At 39.5% G+C, this 26,386-nt stretch overlaps 1 protein-coding gene and 1 long non-coding RNA gene across 16 annotated transcripts in view; one reads left to right on the top strand and one right to left on the bottom strand.

Annotated features, from left to right (window-relative positions):
• LOC142827244 (uncharacterized) overlaps positions 1-16,494 on the top strand; it is a 31,525-nt gene extending 15,031 nt beyond the window's left edge. The window contains exons 2-3 of the long non-coding RNA XR_016348912.1: positions 13,326-13,374; positions 14,181-16,494. This is a non-coding gene — a long non-coding RNA (uncharacterized LOC142827244). The remainder of the gene's footprint in view (positions 1-13,325; positions 13,375-14,180) is intronic.
• The window catches only part of COBL (cordon-bleu WH2 repeat protein), a 228,174-nt gene that overhangs the window by 55,194 nt on the left and 146,594 nt on the right, over positions 1-26,386 (bottom strand). For 14 of the 15 annotated variants that reach the window (XM_089776491.1, XM_075921658.2, XM_089776492.1 and 11 more), the window contains 2 exons: positions 16,493-16,622; positions 12,795-12,968 (listed from right to left, as the gene is read on the bottom strand). In XM_089776491.1, coding sequence (XP_089632617.1) covers positions 12,795-12,968; positions 16,493-16,622 — 304 coding nt within the window. The remainder of the gene's footprint in view (positions 1-12,794; positions 12,969-16,492; positions 16,623-26,386) is intronic. The other variant, XM_075921661.2, reaches the window with a different exon arrangement.

Below are 26,386 nucleotides of genomic sequence, written 5' to 3'. Positions count from 1 at the left end.
CATATAAAATTTATTCTGCACATGGATGGAAAAAATCCACACATGAGACAGAAAAGAGTAGAGGGAACATTGTTTACAGATAGAATAAAGTGGGAAAAGCTAAAAATGAAGCATCTGAGAAGGGCAAGTGCTATGCCATGGGCTTTATGACTACGTGAGGCAGAAAATCCGAGAGCTCCCAACCACTCACTTGTGAAAGCCTTCCACTCACAGGATCCTTTTTAAATCATGATGGGCCTGAGCTATAACTTTCAGATTTACATTTTGAACATCAGTCTTCAAGATTTTTCACTCCAAGGTTTTGTTTCAGCCCATTATAGATTTAGGAGGCCGAGCTGAAAATTTAGATAAAGGAACAGATTCCAAAACCTGCAAACTTACACAAAGGAAATATGAGTGGTGCTCAGTGCAGTTCTGTCAGTGAAAGCATATTAGAGTGTGTATATCTGGATGAGCCTCCAAATTCAAATGACAATTGGGCATGTTTTCAATACATTCCAATAAGTAAGAGTTTGCTAAGGAGGCAGGTAAGGTATATTTTCCTTATTTTGAATAGGGAGGGGCAAGCCTTAGAAATATACATGATAAGCACTCATACAACTGTACCTGCAATGCCCTAGTGTGTATGTGACTGGACTGAAAATGTCACAAGAGCAGATTTCCATGAAAGAGTTCTGGTATTTCCAGCTTCCAGTTGGGCTGGAAAGCATGAAATGTAGGTTTGATCCACATTTCACAAATTAATCAGAAAACCAGAGTTACAGAGCCCAACTGAGCTTTGGCAAAAGCATGAAAAAATGTCATTGAGTACAAAGCAATTCTGCCCTCTTTTACCAGGCTTGATTTTGACCTAGATCTTCCAATCATACCTATTATCATGCTATGATAGTGTAAAAGATGTATAAATAATGGCATATATGGGGCCATTATAAAGGGTGGCTGTTTTTTATTAAGCCTGTTTCATTTTCTGCAGAATTTTCTTAAAGTATGGCAAAGTGAATGGATGTGTGATCAAATGTTAGGAACTGCTGACTGGATCAGAGAACAGGACTGGGTCGCAATGTCAGATCCTGAGCACTTTCAACATCTATTGACATTGCAGAATCATTCCCCTTATATTATCAGCAGTGCATACTGAAATCAAGTGGTAAAGCAATCTCTCTTGTGATTGGAGATATAAAGACAGAGGACAATATCTTCCAAACAGTTAGCGGGAGATGTGTACACTCAACCCAGATTTCATAGGGGTTACTGGGTGGGTTAGTGGAATAGGAAAGGTAATGTGCATATTTTCTTGTGTAGTGTTTCTCCAACACCAACTCATGCCACTAGTTTTAATTTTCAGTGGTGGATTTATATAGCCAGGCAAACGCTATTGCCCAGATATACAAGGGACATTTGCATAAGAAGTATGTAAACTGTTGCAGTTGATTTGACACACTGTCCTGCAGAGGGGAGCTCACAGCTTTGTCATAATGTTAAAAAACAGTAGTAATGACATGGAATAAATTATGTACTGTCATTTAACAAAACATGCATTTTAGTATGGAAAGTTAAATGGTACCTACTGCATGTACTAAATATATGTTGAGAGTCACGGCAGTGATCTGAAGCCAAGTTAGAAAAAGAGCATTGCTGTCTTATGTATACACACAGGGACTGATTCTCATTTACACAAAGGCCCTTTTACACTGCTCTGAAAGTGTAAAAAGATCCTTAATGAGCTCTTCAATCTAGCAGAGAAAGACATACCTGATACAATGGCTTGAAGCTGAAGCTGTGCAAATTCAGACTGGAAATAAGGAGTCAATTCTTGACAGTGATGGTAAATTAACCACTGGAACAATTTACCAAAGGTCATGGTGCATTCTCCATCATAGGCCATTTTAAAATCAAGACTGCCAGTTTTTCTAAAACATATGCTCTAGCAATTAATGTGGGGAAATTCTATGGCCTGTGTTAATAAAAAAGATCAGACTAGATTATTACAATATTTGCTTCTGACCTTGGAATCTATGAAAAGCAGGTGTCAATATAATTAATGGGCACACCAGAATCAGGTCCACAGATTTCATTTTTCAGTCATATTGTCCTCTCCATCAATGGGGAGGTGAAAGGCACATGATAAATCGCATGAACATATGTTACATAAATAAATATGTGCAATTTATCACACAACTAGGATCACGTATCCAGGAATTCAGCAAAAATATTGTAATCCTCCAAACCCATGAGCAGATTCAAACAGCTGTCAAAATAAATAAATCAAGTATCAATCTACCAGGGAGATGTTTCTTCCTCCTTCTTGCAAATTGAAAAATTGAAATTTTCTCCCCAAATTATATCTGCCTGAGGTCCCGGATAGATAAGATTCAGTCATGGGCTGGAGACACATTTCTACACAGAACAATGTAATGAATGTAAGAGTTGGTATCATGCAGTCCTACCACTAAAAAGTGATAGCTGTATTTCCCTTTAAAAAGATAGAAACTATCATTTCAATCTTTAGAAAGGCCTAATAGAGTGTGAACCTTAAAACTGTGACAATATTATGTATTTGAGTAATTTTCAGTGGTCTATAAAACCTGTTTCTTCTGTCTCTTCTTTTGATCCTTGAGCAAGTGGAATGCTCATTTACAAATGTGTAGATTATAGAGCTAGACAGGAACACTGTGATCATTTTATCTGACTTCCTGCATAAGTCAGGTAATAGATTTTTCCCGAATTTATTCCTCTTTGAACCAGAGCCTATCTTTTAGAAAAAAAAATCCTGATTTAGAAACTGGCAGGATGGAGAATCCACCACAGCTTTTGGTAATTGTTCCAGTGGTTAATTCCTTCCCTGGTAACGAAGACACCTGCTTTGCAAGTGGAGAGATACTATAATAGTTTCTAAAGACATTTGAAAAGTTCTGTAAAACTCTTACTGATAAAAATCTTCCCACCACAGCACACTGTCATGTATCAGAACTCTCATGAACACTAGGCCAAAAGCCTGTCCTGTGCAGGTGCGCTTGAGGACCACTGAGAAGCTCCCTGCACCCTCTCCTAAGTCGAGAGCCTAAGGAAGGGCAGAATTTGAGGATCCTACCAAATTTATGGTCCATTTTGGTCAATTTCACAGATATGGGATTTTAAAAATAATAAAAGTAATGATTTCAGCTATTTGAATCTGAAATTTCATGGTAAAGGTCTTGACTCAAAAATGAGTTGTGTGTGTGTTTTGGTACTGATAGCCTTGCTTCTGAGCTGCTGTTGGTGGGGTGCTGCTTTCACAGCTGAGCTCCTGGCCAGCAGCCACTGCTCTCCAGTAGCCAAGTTCTGAAGGCAGTGCAGAAGTAAGGGTGGCAATACTGTGACCCCCTAAAATAACCTTGCGACCCCCAGTCCCACAATTCCCTTTTGGGTTATGAATCCCAATTTGAGAAACGCTGGTTCCACACCCCCCACATAGAAATCCATATCTTACTAGGGATAGGCAGCAAGTGGATGGGGGGAGAGCAGTAGCCGGTACTGGGGGAAACCAGTAAAGCTGGTTCCCCCCAGCACCGTCATTGCAGGGGATGCGGGAGACAGAGGCACAGCGGGAAACGATGTGAGTGGGGACTGTTCAGTCCCCACGTGTGCCAGTTCCCATTGAGGGCGCTTCTGGGCTCTTGTACATTTCAAAAGCAGAAGTGCCGTCGGGAGCACCGGCGAGCAGGGACTCAAGCAGGCCCCACACGCCCTGTGCACTCTGCAGCACCACCTCTTCTATGAGAGGCAGCAAGGGGAGGAGACAGGGGATGCTGCCACGAAGCAGCTCCGGTGTGCAGGGATCCCAGTGGGGAGCTGGGCCTCCCTGCAGATAGGGGCTGTTGCTGCTAAGCAACCCCTGTTTGCTGCGGCCAGCCCTGGCTGCCATGAACAGGGGCTGGTGCTAGAACAGCCCCTGTTTGCAGTGGCCAGGGCTGTCCACCATGAACAGGGGCTGCTGGACTCAGTGCAAGCCAGGACTGAGTAGTTATGGCTCACGCTGACTGCTATTCCTCTGCATTTTAAATGGAGCAAGAGCCATGGAGGGTAGGGGGTGTCTTACTACATTTAAAATGCAGAGCAACAGCATGGGTGACTCCGGAGCCGGCATGAGCCAGGACTACTCAGTCCTGGCTCGAATTGGCTCCTGGAGCCACCCCCACTGCAGCTTTGCAGAGGCACTTATCGACTAATCGTATTGTCAATACAAATGTATCGACTATATGATTAGACAGATAATTGTATTTTAACATCCTTATATCACACAGGGTAAATACGCACAAAAAAACTTGTAGGTAAAACAAACACACACACACACACACACACACACACACACACACTGAAAAACATGGTAGCAATCTGGGCTTGTGCCTTGACATAATCATCACAATAACATCACATATACAATATATTTCTCATAGTTTCACAATACATTGTAAGAATATATAGGTAAAATCTAGAAAACAACTCTTTCTTTTTCCTTTGAAAAAGAAAGAAAACCCCTCACCCAATATATTATGTCTGATTATTACGGAATTTAGAAAACTTGGAAATAGTGGCATAACTCAATATTTGTGCGTTTTCTTTATTTGCAGTGCATGCCTGTTTCATACAAGGGACCACTTGAGCTCCCTCTGGTGGTTCCAGTAAAACCTGACAATTTCTATTCGGGTTCACCAAAGCCTATGTAGTATAAAACCTAATCTGGAGAAATAATGAATGTCCAAGGCTCTACTGAAACCTATAGGACTTTGCATATCTCAGGACAGGATCCATTGTAATTTAAGCATTCTTCTATGGTAATTTTAGCACCAACTTTTCATAAATACTGGAATTCATATTCTTGAATTGTATCCACATACAGCTCCTTCTGTCAAAGGAGTCATTAAATTTTCAAAATTGTTCGTTTTATCATCCCAAATTATTTGGCGCTGACGGAAAATATCTAGTCAAGTCTATTTGATGGAGAAGGAATATGGTGAGCAAATAAAATCCACACCACTTCCCATTCATTTTTTAGCTTAGGATGACCTGACATACATACTTTGCTGGAATTCAATAGTCCTTGCAATCAATTTGGTATTAGTCTGTCCATGTAATTCTCACTATGTTTCTCTTGCTCTCCTGGAATAATATGACCAGCAAACCAACTAACACATATTTCTAAGACTCTACCCTTGTGCATAAATGGCCTACTCCTGCTCTCAATGAAGCCAAAGGGCAAGCTCCCATTAATGTCAATGGTTCAAAATAAAAGTCTAAGTTACCATGATATGGTTCTATGACACCAGGCTAAATTCAGCCCTAGATTAAGCAGTGGCAAGCCAATGAAATGTATTGTAGGGCACAATTTGGCTCATTCAGTTTGAACCCCATTAAAGCTGTAAGCTTTATTTTACATTTAAAAAAATATTTTAAAAGTAAGTGAATTCATGCTTATTAAATGTAGCAGAAGGAAGGGTGAATTCCCTTGTATCTCTCACACTATCCTGCCACTTGTTTTTAGGTAATACTTTAGTTTTTGCAAGTTTGCTGGAAACAGAAAAGCATTTAATCAACAAACCCAAAAGTCTTCCACTGGAGAGTTTTGTTTTTCAGGGTTCAATTTTCCAATCCCAATAACCCCCAATGTTTTTCTGAAGAACACAGCCACTTTCCAGGGATTTTTTTCTTCAGTTAAAAACCTAACGAACTGATTAGCCTAATGTATTGTAAACATTTAAAAAATTTTGAAAAAAAGAGAATTACAATGAAACTTGCAGAAGAGCTTTTTTTCTTAACAAAAGTACCTGACAATATACCGAGTAAAATTCTGCTCAATATTTTTAGAAGACCCTGCAGTATGTGTTGGTTCAAATGGGCACTTAAAAAAAGTATAACTGCACACATAATATTCCCATTATCCTAGATCTATCAAAACTCGCTCATCATATTCCACTCTATTTGTAAGAATCCTTTGCTTTCTCTCCTGTCTTTTGGAATCCTGAAAAGGATCCAAAAAACATATTGTTTTGCTCAGGGTAGAACGACAATTGTGTGCGATATTGAGTTAGATACATTCTGAATCTCTCTCATTTAAATAACAAACATCTTAAACATCTATGAAAGCAGAATGCACTTTTGGGTGTGTGTGCTATTTCAGCTCAGAATGAGTAAAAATATGGGCCAGAGCTCCCTTTGCACAAGCAATTGTTCTCAGTGCAAAGAGTTTTAGCAGAGTGAGATCGTATCAACAGATCATATTTTCACTATAATCCTCTGCATATTTCTTTCATAAATACAAATGAAGACCAGCAGAATTAGATTTATCTTGAGCAAACAATGTTTTGAATCTTGTTATAGAAATGACATATACTTTAGTTTCCACGGTGTTTATAGAATCAAGAAGAAGCTAATCAAAGTGAGTATTAGTATGAAAAGTAAAAGGAAAGGCTAAGCATTAATGTACTGGATACTCATCCTCAGTTTTCTGTTTAGGACCATTCTAAGTCTGACAGACCTTTAAGGTTTCTATTTTTAACTCAGTAACTTGATCAGTGGCCAAGATATGAAAGGAATCTTGGACTTTAAGCCATGCTCACTTTCAGGTCTATCCAGATGGCACAAAACAGCTGCAATAAAGGAAAACAAAATGCTTGGAAAAATGCAGTATACAAGGCCTAGCCTGATAGAAAAATGAGAAATTATACCAGAACCTTTTCAATACATTCATAAAACAGGGTCGCATTTTAGAAAAAAAATTGTGAAACATCAAGTCAAATTAAACACTGACCCAAAGCAACAAGAATAATTTGTAAAGAAACAGACATATAAATGGAGAATGTTTCTGAGGGTGATATGTATCTGTATGACGTAGTGTTCAGTTCTGGAGTCTACATATAACAAATGCGCGTGAAACAAAGCCAAATATAATCAATATTAATTAAATGAAGGTGTGCAAGTTCAAAAAGAAAAGAAGCCAAGGTTTCAGTCAGATACAAGGAGTTCTTCTAGCAGGGAAGGAAGAAAGGCAACGGAAGTGTTGGGGTAGCAGAGGCAACAGAAGACGTCAGAGGTATGAACATCAGAGGAAGAGGCAAGTTCTGTCAGACGTGCTTGGTGTGTGAAGGGAATGATGCACAACAATAAACTGTTGGGGAAAAAAGTAAATGATAAAACATATAAACATAAGTGCAGGCCATAATGAAAGAATGGTTAGCATGCTACTCACCTTCAGGTTAGATTTTTTTAAAGCGCTAAATCCCATTGAAATTCAATGGCATCTGGGGATGTAACTCCCATAGGCTCTTTTGAAAATCTTAGTCTGGATTCATGGGGCCAGATTTTTCACTAAACAAGCAGGCTCTATTCCTCTCTAGTCAATGAAATAACATGCATAGATGCTCAAGATCTTCATGACCTCTATTTTCCTGGAGTGAACTTTAATGCCCATGGAAGATGTCAGGCTGACAATCTTGGAGCCCATATACTTGATTTACTCACAGGACAGGCAGGGCAGGAGGACTAGCCAGACAAGCTTCATTTCAATGCACCGTAACTATATTCTAGGGACCACCTCTAAGAAGTTAGGGCAGGGGTGGGCAATAATTTTTTATGGGGAGCCACTCCAAGATTTTGGAAAGTGGTCGAGAGCTGCACTGTTCTAGGATATTAATGGAGGAATTCCGGGGTCTGGGATGGAGATTGGGTGCAGAAGGGATCTTGGGGGAAATGACTTGGGTGCAGGATTTTGGGATGTGACCTATGGTTGGAGAGGATTTGTGATCTGGGGTAGAGGATTGGGGTGCCAGATCTGGAAGAGGATATGGGTGCAGGAGGTGGCTGAGAGTTTGGGTATGTGGAGGAGGGCAGAGGTTTGGAGGAGAGAGGTGGGGTGGCAGAGGCAGGTTCTGGCTGGGAGTCACTTACCAGCAGAAACCTGAGGCGGGCACGAAGGGAGGAGGGGAGGGGAGTCAAGAAGGAAGGGAGAAGGCTTCCTACACTGCCCCTGATCCCAGCAACAATTCTCAGTTCCTATTGGCAGAAACTGAGAAATTGGCCAATGGGAGGTAAGAGATTTTGCTGGGGGGCAGGCACAGCATAAGAAGTCTGCCTCCTTCCTCCCCAGCCATCCAGAATGGAGAACATCTGGCTTTTTAAAGCGTAGGCTGTTCTCTGCCTAAGGGTTCCGGCGAGGCAGCTGTGGGCCGGATCCAGTGGTTTGGAGGGCCGAATCCAGCCTACTGGCAGCTTCTTGCCCACCACTTAGTTAGGGGGCAGCTCATCTTCTGTGCTCACATAAACCTCAGCATCTATACTGAGAACGAAATTCAGGACATTGATTAATTGCAAATGTTGTGGTATATTCGTGATGTCAACATTCATTCCATGGCTAATTTGAATATACTCAAACCTGTATAGCTATGAAAACATGGCTTCACACTATGGATTTCTCCTATTAATTTTAAATAAAAATAACAAAGTTTGGTCTTTAAAAGCTGTCCTTAAAGGGCTGACAATACCAGATACCTCCACCTTAAGTTACTGAATGGAGGTGCCTAAGGTGTTTGTAGGTCACTCTCACATCTGCTGTCATTTATGGTGATATGAACTATGCTATTCAATGTTTTCATTTAAAAACTAACACATGGGAGCTAGAGAGGATGAAAGGGAGAAGGCAAATCCCTGTTCTCCTCAAAGTTGAATTGCCAGTCAGCTAGAAATATATATCTCAGTACATTATCCACTTAATAAAACAGGAAAATAGGTTTGTGAAAAGAAACCAAAATGTTATGGTAATGGAGAATATTAGATGATTGTGCTTTATTTTTGCGTACAATGCAAGTTTTGAGTCAAATTAGCATTTTAGCTTATGGGCCAGGAACTGACAGTTGCATTTTAGAAATTTAAAGAGATAACTCCATCAATTAATCAACCTTACTCACTTAAAAAAAAAGCTCTTACTGACTTTGCTGTTACTGGAAGTCAGGATCTGATCCAGTGAAAAGATGAAATATTTATCCTTTTTAACCTAACTCTTTAGTATTGTATTTTTTGTTTTGTGGTCTGTAACAATAGAAAGGTATCATATAAAGGATACAGGAGTAAGGCTGCTATTCAAATGGTCTGTTTTAAACCATTAAAAGGCTGCATACTACAGTTGCAAAGCTCTAAGTACAGCATTCTCTACGGTATTTGCATCCTCTACTAGGTGTAGCAGATCTCCTGTTAGCAGCTCATTCATTAGGAACACACCAAACCAGGTAGCAAAATCAAACTCCATGCAACAGCTGTAACAGAGTCTCCACTTGTGAACTACAGTCAAAACTCAACCAAACTCACAATAACAGGTCACAAAACAACCCATTAGTAAGTTAAGAGAGGAAGAAGGATCCCATGAATATATCATTTTAGACATGCATACAACATATAGATGTGTCCAGTGCAAATATTAACAGGAAAGCTCTGTTAATGGTGTTAAGAAGATTAAAGAGCAAAAATCGTGTAGAACAATTGTACTGTTGTTTGCAGAAGAGGCTCTTAACATTAAGGCAGAAAAGCTCAAATATCTCACGAAAGGCCCTATTCATGAATGACTTACACTCTACATAAGTTTGGGAAACTGTGAAAAGCAATTCCCATCTAACTCCTATGAAATGGGTATTCTTCGAAATAGGCTTCTTAGAGCACAATGGAATAACTGTCTGGTTGGCGGGGAGAATGAAGAAAGGGGAATGGTGCCTGATCCAAAAGGTGGCAGCAAATAAGGGATAGGAATGTAACTGACCATAAATGATCACAGAGTTTAGCTCTGAAATAGCAATCACGAGAAGACAGATTGGATTGCCTGGTCAATGTCAAAAGGATATGATCTTCACTAGTGTGAATTTTTTTGTCATTTAAGAACAAATATACTTTTCATTAATATCGAGCATCAATAACTGATTCTTACTCCCACATTTTTCTGAGAAAACATTTATTGTCTAAATCTAAATCTAAATCTAAATCTAAATATGCTCTAGGAATCTTCTCTGTAGCTTCTACCTGCAGTATACAAAGCGTTCTCAGGCAACAGGACATCACTGAAAACTCATGAGTGGTTCTAACCCACTCAACTCCCACCCCACATCCTCTAATCCCATCTCCTGTATTTAAGTCTAACTTGCTTAAAATTAAGAACCTAAATTCAGATACAGCAGTTACATAGATCTACCTATTGGGGTTTTAGTGACCTTTTAAATGAATACTTCCATTTTTGGAAAAAGCTAATTTTCTTCATGTTTGCAACATGTGCAAAGCTCCCATTGGCTGCAGCTTCTATGGACGTGGCAGGGTAGCCACAGCAAAGAGGTCAAGAGAATGTGGATGAAATTCTGGCTTCACTAAAGCCAATGCCAAAATTCCTATTCACCCCACTGCTTAAGAATTCACTGAAGACAAAGCAGGAGCACAGAGTAGAAATGTTCTTCTCACTCTGGCTATGTCTAGACTACGCTGACGTTCTGAAAGAGGATATGAAAGACTATGCAAATTCCGCAGGAAAGTAGTTGGGACACGTTTTTTCCGGCAACCCTCCCCCTTTTTTTTGAAAAGCTGCATAAACCTTATTTTTTAAGGAAGTGCGTCCCGACTACTTTCACTTTCGAAAGTAAGATCGAAAGAAAATATGCAAATTCCTGCAGAATTTGCATATCCTCTTTCAGAACTTCGGCATAGACTAGACAAGCCATCTGTGCTCTGAAGTTGCCCTGTTCTACCAATATTTGTTGAGATTTGCACAGTTATCTGATGTAATCATCATAAAAACAGGATTTCCTCTTAAAATATTTCAGATGCTTTTGTGTGTTGCATAGCAAACTCCACCAGTTACTTTTATTCGAGATCTTATTTCGCATCTTTTGCTAGGGCATCTGAGCAACTTTCAGACATGCACAAAGCAATGTGGTGACTTCCATCTCCTTTTCTCTTCACAGAGATAAAGTTGCACATAACTGCAGGAACTGATTAAGAAAACATAGAGTATATAATACAGGTTGAAACTCTCTAGTCTGGCACCCTCAGGATCTGGCCAAACCAGAGAATTTGCTGAACCATGGGAGGTCAATGTTGTCTAGCAGCATTACCAACATGTCCACTGCCTATTGGGCTCTTAGAAGACATTTAGGGGTAAATTAGAGCTAAATAACAGCACAGAACACTGACAGCCAGCACTGGTGGCTGTAATCAAACTTTATGGACTGCAAGAATATCGGCCACATCCATGATAAGCAGACATCCAGCTAACTAAAACCATGCCAGACCAGAGAGGATCAACCTGTATGTATATTTCTAGTGGAGTACAGATTATAAATATGAAGGTGAAATCGGTGTAGGTTTGACCAGATTCAACACTGAATAAGAGTTCTTAAAAGATGTACTAAGCTCCACTTCCATGAGCTGAGGATACTAAACTCTCAGGTAATGTTTCCAAGTAAAAGCTTAAATTAAACACTTTTGGCTGGGATATCGCCTTTGTTTAAGAACGAATGATCTGGCAGATAAAAATCAGAGTAGCATAAAATGCATTTGATTGCCAGAGAGGAGCATTGGAAAATATTGTAATGAAGTCAGCTGAAGCACAAATATTGATTAAAATATGTCCAGAACAGATCTTTAAGATGAGAACCACTGGGTATAATCCAATGGTATCAAATAAAAAATCTAATTACAACAAGAAATTTGTTCATACAATGGTAGGAATAAAATAGGTTAATCCACATTAACACTTGTGTTTTCTAGTAACAGAAATCCTTGGTACAAACCTTTCTTCCCCACCTCCCTTATAAAACTTGACATTCTACATATCTCTTTACCTATGATTTGAACAATAATGCATTGAGTTTAGCTTGTAGGCAACAACCAGCCCCACTCCAACATTTATACATTGGGCAGAGAATTACTTAGATTATAATCTTTGCAATGAAAAGTTCCCAGAGAAGTATCTCAGTGGGATTAGCGTAGATACACTATCATATTCACGCGGTTAACAAACTGGCTCTGGTTCGGCAAATTACTGCACTTGAGACGATCCTGTACCTTTGAAGAGCCCTGTTGACCAAGCTGTGTGCATGCAAAGGGACATACCCATGTGAAGTCATCTGCAGGATCTGAGCCTTAGATCATAAACCAAGATCTGAAAAAAGTCTATATGATATTTCTGAAACATGTTTCACACAAATAAGGAAGAATGCTACAACTATCACACTGCATTGTCTAATAAGATTTCCCAAAGAAGAGAGTGCACCTTGGGCTAGTCTGGTGGGCATGAAAGATGTACATACTAAGGTGAATTCGTCTTTAAAATATGTGGTGAGTGTGACTGATTTCATTTTCTTGAACAGGGGCTTCAGGTTGTAAAAGTGTGGAAAATATTAGTCTGACAGATTACAATGGTTGTTCAATAGTTTATTGAACCTATGTCTTCGGAGGGAGAGGGAGAATGTTTATGAAGAAACAAATCAAATACTAAATCACAGATTTTTTTGCCTTGAAATGCATGAAACTGCATGTTTAGACAGTTGGATTTACTTTTCTCTATATAAGAGCTAAGAAGCTGCAGCAACAATATCTATAAGCAAATGTTTCATTCACCTCCTATTAATTAATCATATTGATATAATGCATTGAGCATTTCACAAGAAGAAAGGCTGGAAAAGAAAAAAAAAAGTATGTCTGGAGAACTGAGAAGAAAGTCTGGAAAAGCTTCCTCAAGAGTAACCGCTAAAGAAATGAGAAGGAAATACATATATTTTTAAACATACGTTTAGGTACCAGGTTTGTTGGTGTTGTAACATCAGGTGCTTCACTGTAATAGTCGGTTGAATCCATAATGTCTGTGTCAGGAGGAGGGTAAGGTGGGGGAGGGGGAATCACTAACTGGGGTGGACCACGTGTATTGCCTCTAGGAGGCTTTTGTGGCATCTGTCGTCCATTACCTACAGGAGGATCAATTAGCTAGTTACTTTTATTGTCAATTCTTTTTAAGTTTCTTTTAAAACACACAAAAGCGTGTGTATTCACCCACCCTCTCCCTCGATGGTCGACTCTGTCTGGATCTGATTCTGCTCTCTATCACACCAATGTGAACCAGGAGAAAATCACTGGAAACATTCTGCTGTTAAATTTAGGTACACGAGATAAGAATCAGGCCCAATAGATACATGTATATAACAATCTATACACATCAATCACCATAAATCTCAATTGATTTTTTGACAAATAGTAAAACACACTACAAACATTATACAGAAAATATCTTCCTGAGATTTTATAAACGTTTGTTTCTTCCTTAGCCTATGTCTACGCTACCGCAGAAAGTTGACTTATGATACACAACTCCAGGTATGTTAATAATGAACATTAGATCAAGTTACCATTGAGTCTACACCACAGAGGAGGTTGATGGGAGAAACTCTCCCATCGACTTATTTTACTTTTCTTGTCGGGGTAGAGCACAGAGGTTGACTGTAGAGTGATCTACAGTCGATTTGGCAGGTCTTCACTAGACCTGCTAAATCATGGGTTCCCAAACTGGGGGGTGTGCCTCCCTGGGGGGGGGAAATGAAGAAATTCCTGGGGGGGCACGAGGCAACACAGCCACACACTCCCATCAATCCCACTCCAAGTTTTACTGCTATTTTGGGGGGGGAGCATAAGGGTTTCTCAAAAATCAAAAAGGGGGGGCGTGATGCCAAAAAGTTTGGGAACCACTGTGCTAAATCAACCGCCAATGGAGCATTGATCCCTGATGTAGCCCTAACAACGTAAAGTTTAAGGTCAGATGGGATCATCATGATCATGCTGAAGGCCACAGAACCTCACCCATCCACTCCTGTAAGAAACCCATAATTTCTAGCTAATTCACCGAAGTTCTCAAATCATTATTTAAAGATGTCAAGTTATGGAAAACCTACCATTTGCTCTAGTTTAAATCTGCAAATGCCCCATGTTGTAGAGGAAGGTGAACCCTCCCTCCTTCAGGATCTCTTGATCTGACAGAGCCCAAATCTGCTCATCTATAGGATACTATGTAAAACTGTCTATTTCCCTGACTCTTTTGAAGAGGCAGGGGAATAGTGAAGGCTGGTATTTCTGAGTGGATGTGCTATTTGGGCTTTCATTTTCTTTTTACTTGTTTTTCTTTTTAGTTTTGACAGCGTGCAGAGGCTGCTTGTTTTGTTGAGGTTTGTATGATTGAGTTTCTAACCTGGATAAGAATTCATAGATCCTCATAATAGTTCTTAATTGGGTATTGTGCATGCCACATGATATAAATGAGTCTCTTTTAGATTATTAGATATCTCAATAAATATCAGCAGTGTCGCACCCTGTTTGCTCTTGGTGATGGGTAAACCCTGGAAACGTTTGATCTCTCTCTCCTTTTGGAGTGAGAGAAAGATACACATGATAATTCATAGGTCTGAAAAACATGCTCTCCATGTGTGATTGTGCTACAGTCATGTTCAGCTACCACTGACATTCACTTGAAGTCCAGTAGGCCCCTGTGGCTTCTGACTATCTCATACTCTCTTCTTGTTTATGGAAAGGATCCAGCCTCACCAAACCTTAAATGGAATTACTAAACCACTAGGAATAATTCTGAGCTATCAATCAGCCAACTTTACCCAAGCCTCGCCAAAGAGTTTAAATTTGGCACTGTGGGATGAATAACACTTTAAACTTCTTAGAAGGCCTTCAAAGCCTGGTCCTGAATGCGTTAGTGTAGCGGTGATTCAGGAGCAAGGTCCAAAAAGATTTCACTGAACAGGTTTTTCATAGGCAATATCCACCTTATAAAGGTGCAAGGAACAATTTAATGCCCGTTTGAACTCCAGTGTCCTTTTTGACTGCTTTAAGAAAGTTAGGCACAGCACTTTAGAGTCAGTCTTCTAAGCAATTTGATGTTAAATATTTAAGCTGATTCATTTGCCAGTTTTTTCCATGATTTTAAAATTCCAGTTAGTATGGTTAGTGTTAAAAGAGGTGTTTTAATCTGCCCCATTGTGCTGCTCTTTCTACTGTCTTGCTTTATTTACTCCTTCCGTTTTGTTTCCCAAGACATCTGTGCTGTCTCATGGTTTCAGAGTTATCATCCCAAAGAAGCTGTTTAAACAATCTTACAAGGGAAGCTCGGTAATCTCAATAATTATATTCATCTAAGACTGAAGCAGAAAATTAAAAGTATATAGGAGATTATTATGTAACATATCCTTCACTGGTATAAATCAGCAAAGCTCCATTAAAGTCAATGGATCTATGCCAATTTATATCAGCTAGGGGTCTGGCTAATCTAGCTATATGGCTGTGGACAGAAATGTGTGGTTCTGTTCTGTTTTATTTCAGCTATAACCCTTCAAGCAGTGACATAAAATAAAGTTAACATTAACAAAGTTAAAACACCAAATGTTATCAGTATTGACTTGTGGTTGTAGGGAGAGGCATTGGGAATGACAGATTGTGACATATTTAATAGTTAACACGCAGCCAATTTTTCTGAAAATGGTTATGTTATATTGCACAGTGATAGCATTCTCCTTAGAGAGTTTAAAGAAGAGATGCCAATGGAGTCAAACATATTACAGGATAATGGACTCCTTTCACTACATAAATGCTGACACATTAAATGTGAGGCATTTACTGAAAATAAATGTTGAAACAAAGCCACGAGGTTTCTTTCTAAAGTGTGAAGCATTTGCAATGCCAGCAATTATGCATGACAGGGTGTTCATTTTATATGGTATCCTATATGCATGTCTGCTGCTATGTGAAAATGCTGAGGTTGAAGATGCAAACTGGAGTGTGTCAAGTGCACTGTAGCACTTCTTAAATGATTCCCTTAATGTACTGGATAATGAGTTCCAATGCGTGGGGTTATTAGCTCGTATCTTTCAGAAATCAGTTTCTTATCTAAGGGAATAATCTTGCAGACATAACTCCCTGTGACCTGAAATACCTGGAGGACTTTTTCTCAGTCTCTCTTTCTATCTGGGTGTGAATAAATAAGCTAAAGCACATAAAACTGAAAACTAAACTTTTCTTTATTTTCTTGTGGTACTTACCAAATTTATTTCAGAACCGACCGGTTCTTTTCTTGCACTGATTAGCTAAAGACTCGGAGAATGCAGAGTCATCTCAAACAGGACCGGGGACAAGAACAAAACTCTATGGCACGTACTGACATAAAACCACACTGGGACAAAAGGACAAAGTGTATTTAACAGCAGCAAGGGTGATGGCTTTGAAAACAATGGGGCAGACCTTCAGCTGGTGCAAATGGTCATAGCTCAAATGAAGAGAATGGAGAGTTGAGCCAAAGCACCTTTAATGCCATGCAGAAACACAGTCATCACCCCAAGGAGTTTTATTTGCTTTTTATTACTCTGGAAATCTTCAAACAGCAAGCCCAGCCACTTAAAGCACATGCATTGGATTAAAGAACAAAGAAAAGCAATGTGCTTACCCATTGTGCTCTTCCTCTTGTCTTCTTTTTCTTCTGTTCTGTTTGGCATGGTTTGAACAGGAGGAGTTGGTGGTGGAGGGGCACGCCTCTTTTTTTTCTGTAAATCATTCTGTGAGGCTCCCTGTGAAATCTAGCAAAAAACAAACGGGGAAAAAAATCCACATTGTGAGGAGGGAATGTTAGGGCTCTGCCACAGTTAATTACAGAAATGCACAGCAAGTTGCAGAATTTGTTTCTGGCATAAAATTATTTCAGGTTAGAATATCACCATGGTGCTTTGTAAGGAAAGTCAGTCCCAAACTAACCGCAACATTATAAGGTAAGATTGGAAGAGAAGGGATGAGACAATAGCTCAGTGCAAAAGTAGAAAGTGGACGTACAAAAGGGTGTGTATTTTCCGATCTTGTGAATTAGTGGTCCAAATATTGGAAGATGCATGCTCCTGAATGACCTGTGCATAAAATACCCAATTTCAAAGTTCCTTAATATCTTTTCATTGACATCTAAAGCCTTTGGATTATGGCTAACAACTGGACATTGTTCCTACAGGGCCATTTTTCCTGATTTTCTTCTCACACTAGCATATATCAGGAGTAATCCCAGAGATTACTCTGGGAGTTACAGGACTGATTCCTTTCACACTTACACGAGTGTAAGTCTTATGTTACATATGGGCATAGCAGTGGCCACATGCCTACATTGGACTTTTGCACTTTTCAAGCGAGCTTTTGAAGATCTGGATGTATGGAGGTATTGAAGTTTCAAATAAAGGCAACATGCCGAAGTTGGTCAGTCAGACTTTAAAAGCATATTAAATCCTTTTACAAAAAATAAAAACCAAACCCAAAACAATTAATGCAAGTGACGAGAGTGTTGTTGGATGGCACAATGTTTTCTGCAGCCTACTGAAATACCGTTCTATGTATGCATGGCTCTATGTTATTGATGACCCTGGAAAACTTACTGGAAACAGGCTTCATTTTGACTCTCTTAAGAGAACAAGAGGAAGGCTCCTATGTGGATCCCTACTAACGGTTGTAACGAGAGTCTTGATTTCTACATGGACTGCTTCCACAAACATGCTCGAGCTGACAGTCAGCAAACAACAGCATATAACATACAACCTCAGTCATGCAGAACGCAATGCTATACACAGCCTTAAAAACAATTCTAACGTCATAATCCAAGAGGCTGACAAAGAGGGTGCTGTAGTCACCGGCTGTGTCTACATTGGCACCCTTTTCCGGAAAAGGGATTCTAATGAGACCAGTCGGAATTGCAAATCCCCGGGGCATTTGCAATTCCGACTGGTCTCATTAGAATCCCTTTTCTGGAAAAGGGTGCCAATGTAGACACAACCACCATGAACAGAACAGATTATGAACAAGAGGCGACCAGACAACTCACCAACACCAGATTCTACAGGCCCCTCTCTTCTGATCCCACTAAAGAATACCAAAAAAACCAGAAGCAACTAGTCATGAAGCTCTGTGATGCTGCTCAGGAACAAATTTACACTAACACCCCTGCTATCCTTGACCAGGAGTTTTCTATCAGTTACCCAAGATAACAGACCTGGAAATCCCAGATGACCCATCATCTCAAGCATTGGCACACTTACAACAGGATTATCTGACTTTATTGACTTTTTTCCCAGGCCCTGTGTTACCAGTGCTCCTACTTATCTTTGAGACACAACCGATTTCCTGAGGAAACTACAAAACATCAGTAAACTTCCTGAAAACACCATCCTGGCCACCATGGATATAGAATATCACCACACCTCATTTACATAATTAACGAGCAGCCGCTTTTTGTGAGAAAACCCCCTCTTGCGCAAGAGTCATTCTTCCTGAAAAAAAGCAGAATAACGGCTCTTGCCCATGAAGGGTTTTGTGCGCAGAAAGGAGCCATCTATACAGCTCTTTTTTGCGCAAGAGCCTATTGCGCAAAAAGCGGCCGCTCATTAATTAAATTATGCAAATGAGGCATGGCAATAGTCCATGCTTCATCTCATTTGCATATTTTTTGCGCAAAATAGCACAGTATAAACATAGCTGTTTTGTTAGTCTTTAAGGTGTTACCAGAGTATTTGTTGTTTTTTAAGGTTTTTTTTTTTTTTTAAGAGAACAGAGTGTTTGTGAGATGCTAACAGAACAAGGCAGAGACAATTCTAATACAAACAGCAGCTTTGAAAGTGTCCCATACATGCAGCTCTGCCTATGCAAGTCCATCATCACTTGCAATAGAGCTGCTATTCCTGTCCTGAAACTCTACTGAGCAGAAATGACTAAACATGCCAGGGAGAAAAAAGCTTACATTTTCTCCAGAAGTATTGATGAACACATATTTATTAAGTCTCAGAGGGATAGAAGTGTTAGTCTGTATTGGCAGACAACAACAAGGAATTCTGTGGCACCTTAAAGACTAACAGATTTATTAGGGCATAAGCTTTTGTGGGTAAAACCACTTCAGCAGATGAATTGGAATGGAAGTTACAGAAGCAGGGCTTTTTATAAGAAAGAAGTTGCTTATGTTAAATGAAACTAATCAAGTCAGGGTGAAAGTGGATCAAGATGACAATAGAGTAAGTAACTTCACAACGCTAAAGGTTACTATCAGAATTTCAGCTGAGTACTCGCATGATAAAGCATCTTTCATAAGCATTCTGTGCATCCTGACAACATCTGAGATCCAAGACCTGGAGCTCCTAATAAAATCTATGAAAGAGTAGTACCCATTTTAACCAATCTTTTGCCCCGGTGTCAGCAAAATACTTCAATGTCAGCTCAGTCATTACTGTACTTTACAGTAAAGATCATGTGGTAAAATCAAAAAATCCCCACAAAGGTACAACTAGACAAATAAATGCTAGTGAAAACATCTAACACCACAAGCTCTGGTGTCTGGAAAGATTACCCACAGGAAGAGTTCATGGAATATTAGTAAGAGGAAAACATTTCTATTCATCAGTACTTTGTCTTGAGAACATTTTACTGATCCTTATAGCAACTTTAATGCAATGGAACACTATGCACTATTAATTTTAAAGTTCAAGATATTTTACATATTCCCTCTTATCTACAATATTTATAATATGGGTGTTTCTTGATGACAGGAAAAGTTTATATAAGCCAGTGAGGACTGGTAACAAGTTGCATAATAAAAAAGGATCTGCATAATACCAAACTGTTATGCAATGGGAATCAGGGTGTTTTTGTAAACTATTTGCAAATCTGCAGACCTTAAAGCCCAATTTAGCAAAACACCCAAGACTGCGTATGAAGCTGAGCATATACAGAAGTGCTTTGTAGAGCTGGGACCTTAGTTCCTACTCTTTTTTTGGGGGGGGGGGGGAAGAAGGCAGACGAAGACAACACGTTAAAGAAAAAAGGAGCTTTTCCTGAAACACACTGTGAGTAGGGCTGTGGTAGAGGAGGTGCTAACAAAGCAAGTTCTACATCTGGGTGTAATGAAAGACATGCCAGGAGATGTAAAAAGGGCCATAGGGCAATGATGAATAGGGCCCAGTTTTCCTAACAGCTGGCGACACAACTCAGCCTAAAATGTGAAAGTGCTGCTAGGCTCTTACTGCTTGGAACATCAGCAAAAAATTAAGATTCCGCAGTTAGAATTTAACTAACAATTCTGAGAGATGATGCATGAACTGGAACTCAGACACATCTACTGAATGAGGAGCGAGAAGATGTCATTTTTATTTTGCCAGTGTTCTGAACACAACCCCAGTTTTTGGATGATTGCCATAAGCCCTGCTGAGAAATAAGCTGCTGGGTTTTTGTTTACAATTTGATAAGACAGATAATTCCTGAGGTTCAGCAATGAAGTATTTGGAAGCCATGAATATATAAAATACTTCACTGTATGAAAACTAGTAATAAATGCAACAGTTAAGTGCTGAACCATACACACAAATCTAAAACATTAAAATAACAAATAGATACCAGATAGATGTATTAGATATAAACTATATTGTTACTTAAACTAGATATATTACATCTAAGCTAGATTCAATTTTTTGAATATCAATCAGCCAGGTTTGGAACTAACAAGAAGCTTGACATTTGCCTGACAACTCACTGATTACTTTGCACATGTGTTTTATAAATGTATACCCCAAATTAAAAAATACAGTAAGAGAACCAAAAAAGTGCCACTGTGGCTTAAAAACTAAGCAAAAGAAGCAGAGAGAGATTAAAAAGTAGAAGTTGAATTCTAGTGAAGAAAACAGAAAGGAGCATAAACCAAAAAAGGTGTTTGCAGAACAGCTAACCAAAAACTCAAAAAGAAATAGCAAAATGTTTAAGTACATCAGAAGCAGGAAGCCTGCTAAACAACCGGTGGGGCCCCTGACAATCGAGATGCTAAAGGAGAAAGGTCATTGCAGAGAAACTAAATGAATTCTTTGGTTTTCATGGTTGAGGATGTTAGGGAGATTTCCAAACCCAAGCCATTCTTTTTAGGTGACAAATTGGAGGAGTTGTTCCAGATTGAGGTGTCGCTAGAGGAGGTTTTGGAATAAACTGATAAACTTAATAGTAACAAGTCACTGGAACAAGATGGCATTCACACAAGAGTTCTGAAATAACTCAAATATGAAATTGCAGAATTATTAACTGTGATTTGTAACTTATCCTTTAAATCAGGGTCTGTACCTAATGACTAGAAGATAGCTAATGTGATGTCAGTATTTAAAAAAGGGCTCTAACGGTGATCCTGGCAATTACAGACCAGTAAGTCAGTGCTGGGCACATTAGCTGAAATTACAGAAAAGAAAAAAATTGTCAGACATATATATGAACATAATTCGTTGGGGGAAAGTCAACATGGTTTCTATAAAGGGAATTCATGCCTTACTAATCAGCTAGAGTTCTCTGAGGGGGTCAGCAAACATGTAGACAAGGGAGATCCAGTGGTAATAGCATAATTAGGTTTCCAGAAAGTCCATCACCAAAGGCTCTTAAGTAAAGTAAGACATCATGGGGTAAGAGCTTCAAAAAGAGCTCACAAAACTAAATGACTGGGCAACATAATGGCAAATGAATTTTAATGTTGATAAATGCAAAGGCTACATCTAGACTATAGGCTTCTTTCAGAAGAAGCTTTTCTGGAAGATGCACTCCCCGGGGGTGAGTCCTGGAAAAGGGGGACCCTTGGGAAAGGGGAGGTGAGGGGGAAAGCCCTGTCCCCTGAGGTTGTGCCGTCTCTTCTCCACACAGCCCTGCAGCTAGGGGGGCGGCCTCATAGGGGGTTGCTTGTGGAGTGTTTGGAGGGCCGTTTTTCTGAAAAAACTGCAGTGTAGATATACCCTGCGTGGGTGTGAGGGCCCATGACTGGGCACAGGGGACCTTTTCCTGGAGACTATTATACCCTGTATGCACAATATACCTGACTTGCATTCAGTTGAAAAATAGCTGATTAATGACCAATAGAAACAGATGCTAGAAGAGTTGGTAATTTACTGCATATTGTTTAAATGAGTGGCACACAGCACACTGTAAATGTACCCTAGATTTGAAAATATAGATTGGAATTTTGGTGGAATAAAAAGGCTTTAAACTCTTGGGGTGTGTCTAGACTACATGCTAGTTTACCCGACATAGTCAATGAAGCGGGGATTTAAATAATCCCCTCTTCATTAAAATAAAAATGGCTGCCGCTTTGTGCCAACGATCAGTTGATCCGGCACAACGCGGCAGTCTAGACGTGGATTGGTCAACAGGGGAAGCCTTTGTCGACCGCTCCCTTATGCCTCGTGAAACGAGGTTTACAGAAGTGGTCGACAAAGGCTTCCTCTGTTGACCGATCCACGTCTAGACTGCCACTCTGTGCTGGATCAGCTGATTGTCGGCAGAGCGCAGTGGCCTTTTTTTTATTTTAATGAAGCGTGGATTATTAAAATCCCCTCTTCATTGACTATGTTAAGTAAACTACTTTACATGGCTCCGTCAACGGAGCCATGTAGTCTAGATGCATCCTTGGTGTCACCACTAACATGGCTACTGTATCTTTTTCAATATCTACTATTCCTGCAGCCCTAAAATTCAGCATGCTCAGGATGGCTCCTCCCAATAAAAGACAATTTTTATAATCAAAACAGAAAACTAACAATGCATCAAGATAAAACAAAAAATAAAATGTAAAAAATTAATTCTGTGCAAATTTACCCTCTCGTTTACTCTACTGATGTCAATAGAAATACAACTGAGGTAAGTTTACCACATTAGTACTTTTCATCTAACAATCTCAAAGTGCTAAGTAGACAGTTGACAAATCAAACATTCAGATTTTAAGTTAACAGATGTATCACCATAAGAAAGCACAAGACAGAGAGGGATAAATCTGAAACATAAATTGACTGTGGCATATATTTACCAGTAACCCCATTATATTACCTACAGTACATAAACGTATATATACACTCTCCTATCTAAAGTGTGAAGATAGCTGTAATTAGAAGTCAACATTTTCAAAAGTAACTAGTCATTTTGAGGACTCAATTTTTAGGTGCCTAACATTTTGAAGTTGTCTGATTATCAGAGACACTCAACACTTAAAGGTGTCCAGGTGGGCATCCAAAAAAACTAAGGCAGAAAAATTCATTTGTCACTTTTGAAATCTTTTGAAAATCAACAGTTACTTCAGATTCACGCAGTGGTTACGGAGGTTAGAGCCTGACTCTACAGAGTTAAATTCTTGTCTTCTTCTTCAGGAACTGACTGCATTCGACAGAAATTCAATAAAAGGCAAATCTCCAAGAAAACCACTATAACCAAATATGTCTGAGGGTTTTGAAGGGCCTAATGTGCATTAGACAGGCCAATCTTTAACAGAATGCGCTAAACTCTGTGTCCAGTCTACTATGGTCAACATGCTTTTATTATGCTGAAGGAAGAGCTAGATTGAGGTCCATTAATGTTGTATTTTCTTGTCTACATCTATTGTTATGTAGAGGAATTAAGCAGCAATCAGGGCTTTAGAAGGAAATAAGTTACTTTATTTCATTATGGCACTTTAGATCACTGCCATGAGAAAATTAATGATCTCTGTAATTCCATCTCTCAGAATGGAATCTTACAAAAAAGGGTCAAAATTAAAGGAGGGGCTGAAACCTGAAATTCAAATCTGAAATGTCCCCAAATTCTGTAAGGATTTGGCCTGGTTGTTATGGAGATATCCAGAAAGGCAGGATATGAATTTGAACTCTCTCAGCATCTGAAAGATGCAGGATTTCTGTTTAGGATAATTTTTAATCATCACATATTTCACAGGATGTTCTATCATGATGTAACAACTTTCATGTTCACTCTGTGTTTCCATAAGCAAAGCAGCAATTTCCACTACTACTGACAAAACTGGGTAGACTTGTGGAAGAGAGATAAAGAGTAGAAGCCTTGAGAACCAAAGAAGAAGAGAGGATAATAGAGTTTTCCTCTGTAAAAGATAAAGATCCTTTGGCGTTGTGAAGAAGTGATAGCATGCTAAAGACATTAGCTTAGTACATTAAATTTCTCAAAGATGTATTACTTCCTACTCTACCAACAGGAAAGAATCCTCTGCAGAGAGCAGCTTAGTTTCAGCTTGCATACTTATTTAGCAGTGATACTTGCTTTCAGAGCTTAGCTTACATAGCTGTGCAGAAACACAAATAACCAGAATATTACAGAAAAAAGGAAAATATAGCAAATGCACCAACCACTTCAATAATGAAGGTTTAGTCAACTGCACAAAAATATTGCTTCTATTACCCTGTCTGCCAAGTACAATGTACTCACAAACACACCATGAAGAAGATGAAAAGCTTGTTTAAAACTAGCAATGCTACCCGTATATAAAAAAGTGTCTAGCTCAAGACTGGGTCATAAAAATTGTTAGAAGTGGTTCTTTACTGTCAACCTTGGTAAATCTATTTAGGAGGTTAAATATAAATGGCAAAAAACACAAAGAACATTGTGTGTCTTTTCCACAATCATATATACCAAAACAATAGAACTTGAAAATCATTTGTTATGGCTGGCTGCTTCTTTTATAAAGAAATCAAGCCTTAACAATATTATCTGAAGTAATTTCCCATCCAAACTTTGTTATAAGAGCCCCTTACTGAGTGCAATAGATTATTTTGCTGTTCTCAGCACTTGTATTTCACTTTGGTGGCATTTTTAAGAAAGCTTGATGAGATGATTAGGTGAGTTTCTGGTTATGCAACAAATAGAGAGCAATGTTAACTTCAAGATCTGTTTTTAAAATGTTCTTCAAGTATGGACCACTCCCATAAAACTGAACTAAAATAGTCTTTTTGTGACCTAAATCTGACAAATACTGTTTATCTCTTCTGCCTCCTGTATTGGTGAGACCACACAAGATGCAAAAGGCAATTTTCTATTAAATTCATGTCTCAGCTCATGTAGCACTTTGGAAAATATTTACAGTATTACAGCCAATGCTATTACAGTAGCATTTTAGGAACATGGTAGTTGCATTTTACTTTTGTGAGTATTCAAAACTTGAAATACATTTTTGGCCTATAGATGAGACTTTGGTAAATCCTAAAAACTAAAAGCGTATTAACAATGTCAAGGAAAAAAATTATATGTTAATGTGGTTGGAAAGGGAATCCTATCTGGCTAATACTTGAGTGTTTCATTCAATAGCAGTCTAGTGGGTACATGATGTACATCAATAATTGGTAGGAACAGATTATGTAGGCGTGGTACAGGGGGATATATCCAGATAGAATACAACTAAAAGGGATCATACATTTTTCACATAAAATACCACCACCACAAAGTTCAAAAGTAAGGTTATTGACGATGCTTTCAACTCCAGTGTTAGCTGTATTCATTTAACTTTGACATCTTCTGCTTACTCTCCCCATAGTACTTATCAACTTTTCACTGTCACCCTTTCCAATTTATCTCCAGTATTCCTGGATCATTATGCTGGTCTGTAAGATATCAGTCACTCCTATTCACAATATCTCTCCAAACCTATCCTCTGTGAACATTTGGTTATGACGAAGGGGTCATCAAGATGGGTGCCCACTAGGGATGTTAAATTTAGATTAATTAACTAATTGAATAGTTGATGGGATTTATATCAACTACTGGATTAGTATATAAGGGCGCCTCTGCCATTGAACTATAGCAAGAGCCCTATTGGGCTCTTGCTACAGTTCGGCCCCGCGTTCCCTGTGGTGCCTCAGGCTTTGAAATGTACAAGAGCCCCAGTGGGACTCCCCCACTGGCCCCGCGCTCCCTGTGGTGCCTCAGCCTTTGAATGTACAAGAGCCCCAGTGAGGGTCTTGTACATTTCAAAAGGAAGCTCCACAAGGAGCACAGGACCAGCGGGGGACTCACCCGCTGACCCTGAGCTCCCCGCAGAGCCTTAGCCTTTGAAATACGCATTTCTAAAGCAGAATCACAGCAGAAGTGGTGCAATCGGAGACTGCCTCAATCTCCACTTGAGCCGCTCCCCGCCATGCCTCTATCTCTCCTGCTCCCCATGGAGACGGTGCTGGGGGGAACTGTCTTTTAAACTAGCACCCCCCAGCACTGACTCCTGCTACCCTCCTTGCTCCCCCCTCTCTCTGATAGAGGCAGCAAGGGGGTTTCAATACTCAGAAGAATTAGAACATTGCTCTAATACCAGATAGGCTTCTGAAGTCCATGGGGAAGAACCCACTCGTTACGGTTAATATCAACTCTAATGACACTGTGCCATGTATTAGATGACTTCAAGGAATTCTTAAGTGTGCTGAAATCCTTCCTGTTCCAGAAGCAAAGGAAGACAAAAGACAGAAGATTCTGGAAGTGACGCATCGGCTAGGTAAATGTGTGGGGTGGAGGGCTTTGGGTTTTTGGTTCACCTTCCATGAGG

Source organism: Pelodiscus sinensis, chromosome 2, assembly GCF_052426305.1.
Source record: "Pelodiscus sinensis isolate ZL-2025 chromosome 2, ASM5242630v1, whole genome shotgun sequence".
In the NCBI taxonomy this organism is placed as follows: domain Eukaryota; kingdom Metazoa; phylum Chordata; order Testudines; family Trionychidae; genus Pelodiscus; species Pelodiscus sinensis.
This window is presented reverse-complemented; position numbering and strand designations above follow the sequence as displayed.